This window comes from Mauremys reevesii, linkage group 1 (assembly GCF_016161935.1).
Source record: "Mauremys reevesii isolate NIE-2019 linkage group 1, ASM1616193v1, whole genome shotgun sequence".
Taxonomy (NCBI): Eukaryota; Metazoa; Chordata; order Testudines; family Geoemydidae; genus Mauremys; species Mauremys reevesii.
In genome coordinates this window covers 5632558-5638283 of record NC_052623.1, presented here as the reverse complement: position 1 = coordinate 5638283, position 5726 = coordinate 5632558, and the positions used below count along the sequence as shown (strand labels likewise).

Sequence of the window (5726 nt, the reverse complement as noted above, 5' to 3'; positions counted from 1 at the left end):
TTAGGAAGGTGGCAATCCTGTAAGTTTGTGAGTTGTACACAGACCGATTCCTCAGTTTGTCAGGCTGACACAGCACAGTAAGGGCAGGAAAGGATTTAATATCACTTTGACTGTCCAGTCACTGGTTCAGGGAAGAGGGCCCAGCACCATGTCACCAGCCAGCTCTGCACCGTGCTCGGTCTGAGACTCAGAGAACCAGGGGAGATCTTTAGGCCCCTTTATGAATAAAGAGCCGGAGCAGCCTGTCCCGGATCTGTTTGGTCCTCACCCCGTAGATGATGGGGTTTAGCAGGGCGGGTATCAAGTGGTACATGTTGGCAATGAGAATGTGGATATGCCCAGGTACATTCTGGACAAACCGGTACATGAGGGAGATGAAGAGCACTGGGATGTAAAAGGCTAAAATGACAAAAAGGTGGGAGATGCAGGTCCCAAAAGTCTTGAGCCGGGCGTCCTTTGTGGAGAGCCTGAAGATGGCCCTGAGGATCTGGGTAAAGGACACGGCGATAAAAAACATATCCAGACCTTTCACACAGAATAGCACAAAGAGGCCATAGTAACTATTGACACGGGTGTCAGCGCAGGCCAGATTCACCACGGCTATATGCACGCAGTATGGCTGGGGGATGATATTGGTTCTGCAATATGGCCATTGACTAGCCAGGAAGGGATAGGGCAGTACAACCAGGCTGCCACGCAGCAGCACAGCCAGGCCTAGTTTGGCCACAAAGGAGTTTGTCAGGATGGTGGAATGTCTCAGGGGATGGCAGATGGCCACGTAGCGATCCAAAGCCATGGCCACTAGGATCCCAGACTCGATCTCTAAGAAGCAGTGAATGAAGTACATCTGGGTGAAGCAGGCTCTGAAATCGATCTCCCTGGAATTGAACCAGAAGATGCTCAGCATTTTGGGCAGGATGGATGTAGACACGACCAGGTCGGTGATGGCCAGCATGCAGAGGAAATAGTACATGGGCCCATGGAGGCTCGGTTCCGTCTTCACAATGAACAGGATGGTGAAGTTCCCCAAGATGGCTATGGCGTACATGGTGCAGAAGGGGATGGAGATCCAGACATGGGCCGCCTCCAGGCCAGGAATGCCCAGCAGGATGAAGGTGGAGGGGTTGGTGAAGTCGGTTGTGTTGGAACCTGACATGGAGTAGGGGAGAAGGTGTCCAACTCTGAGGTAGAACGGTGTCTCCTGCATGTACCATACGTTCCCCTGACTTCCTGTATGTGCCCAGGCTCTAGGGTGATGGTCGCAGTACAAATACCTGAATGGAGAGACAATGTTAATTTGAGACACTAAATGCACTACTGGAGGCTTTTCTAACGGGTGAAGCAGATTGGTTGCTCTTCACACACAGAAAAATGACATTTTCATTATTCAGGTAAATGAATTGTGAACACATGATCCTACTAATACCAATTCCATATTTTATGGTGCCCCCTGCCTCAATAATTCCTATACATCGTCATGTGGGAAACCTTAATAGGCAGCAGCAGGAAACACGAGTGTGGATACTGGTTATCCAGCATTGTTCCTTAATGCAATGAAACCCAGGCTAGAGAGTCCATGCTGTAGGGAGTTCCCCATTCATTTGGTTGCTCAAAAACTAAGACTGGAAAAAAACAAAAAACCAAACAAAGCATGGCCCAACATGTACCAGAGGGAAACATCCCAGCTAGAACACACCTCAGGGGAAATACCTTGGTGTTGTTGATAGCAGCTCCATGGAAACACCTGCTCATTTGCAGTAGTGGCCAAAACAAAAAACAATGATCAGATGCCTAAGGAATGGGATGGAGAATACCCTGCTCTGGACATGTGCTCACCATTGGTCACCCAGTCTCTATAAAGGATATAGCCAATAGAAAGGGGGTTTCTGAGACAGGCTATGAGAATGGGGGAGGCTGCCATCTGCGGACTGAAAAGTCTGGGACTGATTAGTTTAGAGAAGAGACAAAGAAGGGGGCTTATGACAGATGAAAGGAAAATAAAGAATGGGACAGATTACATTCAAATGGTCAAATAGAGAACAGTTCCCAACCAGTAATATTGATGGACACTTTCTGTTTCAAAAGGGCTAATTCTCCTAAGATGAAGCAAATTATCAGCAAAACTGATTAGGAGGAAAAATTTTGCGAGAACAATGTGAATGAGAATTGGGTGTTCTTTATGAAGAGTTTATTAGATAGCTCAGAAGCCACAATTCAAGAATATAGACAACTTTGGCTAAAAACTCTGTCCAGTGGCAAAGTGAAGTCAGCAGTTAGGGGAAAAAAAGCAATAAAGATAGATAGAGAGATAGATGGATAGATAAACTGGCTCTGTAATCTAGCAGAGAAACCATACCAAGGTCCAATAGCTGGAAGATGAAGCCAGACAAATATCAGCTAGAAGTAAGGGCCAAATTTTCAGCACTGACAGTTATTAACATTTGGAATAAACTGCAAAGGGAAGTGATGGATTCTCCAGCTCCGCATGTCTGTAGATCCAGACTGGATGTTTTTTCTGGAAGATCTGCTTGAGGACTTGTCTACACTTAAAATGCTACAGTGGCGTTGCCTTAGCACTTCGGTGTAGACACTACTTACACCCACTGCAGGGGTTCTCGCATTGGCATAGGTAATCGCCTCCCCAAGAGGTGGTAGCTAAGTGGATAGAAAAATTCTTCCGTTGACCCCATGCAGCTATATCGGGGTTAGGTTGATATAGCTACATCTCTCAGGGGTGTGAATTTTTTTGCTGTTGCCAAAAAAAAAGCAAATGTAATTTTTGGATGCATTAGCAGAGGCATAGCATGCAAGTCAAAGGAGGTGATAGTGCCGCTGCACTGGGTGCTGGTTCGGCCTCAGCTGGAGAACTGTGTCTCATTTGGTCACCAGTGTATACGAAGGATGTAGAGAAACTGGAAATGACCTGCGACAATTGACAAAAATGATGAAAGGGAGAGAATTCAAGCCATATGAACAAAGGCTGAAGGAACTGGCTATGTTTAGTTTGGAAAATAGGAGACTGAGGAGGACATGGCAGCCATATTCGGATACTTGAATGGCTGCCATAAAAAAAAATCAAGAAAAGTTGTTCACTCTTGCCACTGAGGGCAGGACAAGAGGCAGTGTGTTTAAACTACAGCATAGAAGATTTTTCAGGATAAAATGCCTAAATGTAGGAACAGGAAGCCAATGGAACAGACGCCTCGGGAAATCATGGAGGCTCCTTTACTGCAGGTTTTGTAAAGGAGGCTGGACAGTCATCTGTCCTGGACGGTTTAGACACAACAATTCCTGCATCTTGGCAGATGACCCTTGTGGTTCCTTCTCACCCTGTGGCTCTATGATTGTATGACATAAACCGCAGTGTAGACCAGGCCTTAGTCAAACACAAGTCATTGGGCTCAATAGAGGGATAACTGGGTGAAATTTAATGGCTTTTGTTATACAGGAATTCAGTCTGGATGATCTAAATGTCCCTGTTAACCTTATACACTATGAACCTATCCACAAAGAAAGTAGATAAGGCATTTATATTTATTCTGTCTTACAAAGCACGTACAAGCAGACATTGAATTCCATTGAAAGTCTGAACGTATAACACTGAAAAAAGAAAATTGTTTATATGATTCATATTTGGCCTGTAGAACTTCTTACCACAGATGTTACTAGAGCAAAGCGTTTAGCTCATTGGGATTCACTAATGGATTGGCCATTGTAGGTGGTGTTGGTGGCACCACCATTGGTTAAGGCTGTCTGACACTTTTCCTTAGGAGATCTCATTTTCAGTTGCTTATACATTTGCCAAACTTTAAGCATTTGGACTGAAATTTCCAATAGAATATCAGTGTTAAAAGGGACCTCAGGAGGTCATCCAGTCCAACCCCCTGACAGATTTTTGCCCCAGATCCCTAAACAGCCCCCCCTCAAAGATTGAACTCACAGCTCTGGGTTTAGCAGGCTAATGCTTAAATCACAGAGCTATCCCTCCCTCAAAGCCATATAACACAGCACCACTGGGCATTGAACCCAGGGTCTCCTGTGTACCAGGCTGGTGCTTTAGCCAGCTAAGCCATGGTGCCTGCTTTCAGCAGCTGTTTGCAACACATACCAGGTGTCTGCTTCTGGCTGAATTGTTTTTTGAGTTTTTTGAGCCAACTTCTCAAATGAAGCTAGGAGAAAAGATGTCTTGCCCATGCTGAAACATTCTTAGAATTGTTCCAGTGAGGAGCCCAAGCAGCTCCATGGAGATAAAAGTCAGCTAACAGTTCCCACTCCCCCATTAAGAACCAGATCCCTGAAATGGAAGAGGACGACAAGGTGAAAGTGTCTCTGCATTAACATGCAGCTGGCTCCTGAGGTCATTTTCAGTTGCTGAGAAGTTTGCCAAACTTTAAGCATTTGGACTGAAATTTCACATGCTGGGTGTCTGCTTCCGGCTGAATTTTTTTTTCTTTGAGTTTCTGACATAACATTTGAGCCGACTTCTCAAATGAAGCCAGGAGAAAAGATGTCTTGCCCATGCTGAAACATTCTTAGAATTGTTCCAGTGAGGAGCCCAATCAGCTCCATGGAGATAAAAGTCAGGGAACAGCCCTTGCTCCCCTGTTCACAGCCAGAGCCCTGAAATGCAAGAGGAGGAGGTGACAGCATCTCTGCATTAACACACAGCTGGCTCCTGAGCTCTTTATTCAGTTCTGACTCCAATGGGAGTTTTGCCTCAGTGGGGGCTGTGTAAACCTTTCATCCCGAAGAATCCGCTGTGCCTCTGAAATGGAGCCACCTTCAGGCTGGAGGCCAGCAGCCCGGGAGGGCCCAGCAAAGTGGGACATTTTAACACAAGCTACTGAAACAAACTCATCCCCTGTGGCAAGGGTCCTTGGATGTTTAATGGCTTTGCAATGCAAAAAAGACCACAGAGCTATTCTCTGTCTCATCATGCCAATGCTGTACTGGGTTTTTCGAGCAGGTGAGCTCCTCAGCAAAAGTGGGTACCTGTGAATCCTTAAAAAGAAGTGTCTTCCCTGGGAATCTCCATCAGGTAGCCGTGTCCCAAACCTCTCTCACCCCAGCATCTGCAGCAACATCCCACACCGAGAGCCAACACAGGGGTGTGCACCATTTCTAATATAGCTCTGTGCAATCCCAGGGGGGTTCACTCAGCCTCTAGCAGAGAAGTGGCGTCTGAATGCAACCAGGCTGGAGACAAGCCTGTCTGCGCTTCTGTGCTCTTTATCCAGCTTCAGGAGTAAACAGAAATTAAGGGACCTTCCCAAAGGGAGATGAGAACTCTGGGTCTCTGTGCTGAGTCAGAGAAGAATTGGCTGCTCTGTGTATTTGTGTATATTTAAAAAATATAGTTTATTAGTATGGAAACTAGGGATAATGCTTAAAACTCCATAGGGTCTGGTACACTGTAAGTCCCAGGCGGGTTGGGTAGATAATAGACAGACAGATCTGGAGACAGATTCCCGAGGGAAGACACAGGCACTTTCTGCAGGCACACGGTGCTGTTACTCAGAAATCAGTAATTCTCACCAGTAACTATGATAATAATGTGCAGCACTGTTCATTGAACAATGTTCAAAACACCTATCAAAGGAGAGTCACTATGACTATATCCCCATGAAACAGATAGGTAAACTGAGGCACAGGGAGACAGTATTTGGCCAAGGTGTTACAGAGATTAAGTGGCAGGATGACAGACAGAACCGGGGTGTCCTCACTTC

At 45.9% G+C, this 5726-nt stretch overlaps 1 protein-coding gene across 1 annotated transcript; it reads right to left on the bottom strand.

Annotated features, from left to right (window-relative positions):
- Window positions 1–208: 208 nt before the first annotated feature.
- Window positions 209–1156, bottom strand: LOC120398161 (olfactory receptor 52R1-like). The gene has a single exon (XM_039525280.1). The coding sequence runs from the start codon at window positions 1154–1156 to the stop codon at window positions 209–211; it is 948 nt and encodes a 315-aa protein (XP_039381214.1).
- Between the last annotated feature and the right edge of the window lie 4570 nt (window positions 1157–5726).

Excerpts from the sequence above, each read along its gene's own strand:
- LOC120398161 (XM_039525280.1), bottom strand. The coding sequence starts at position 1,156 with ATGTCAGGTTCCAACACAACCGACTTCACCAACCCCTCCACCTTCATC.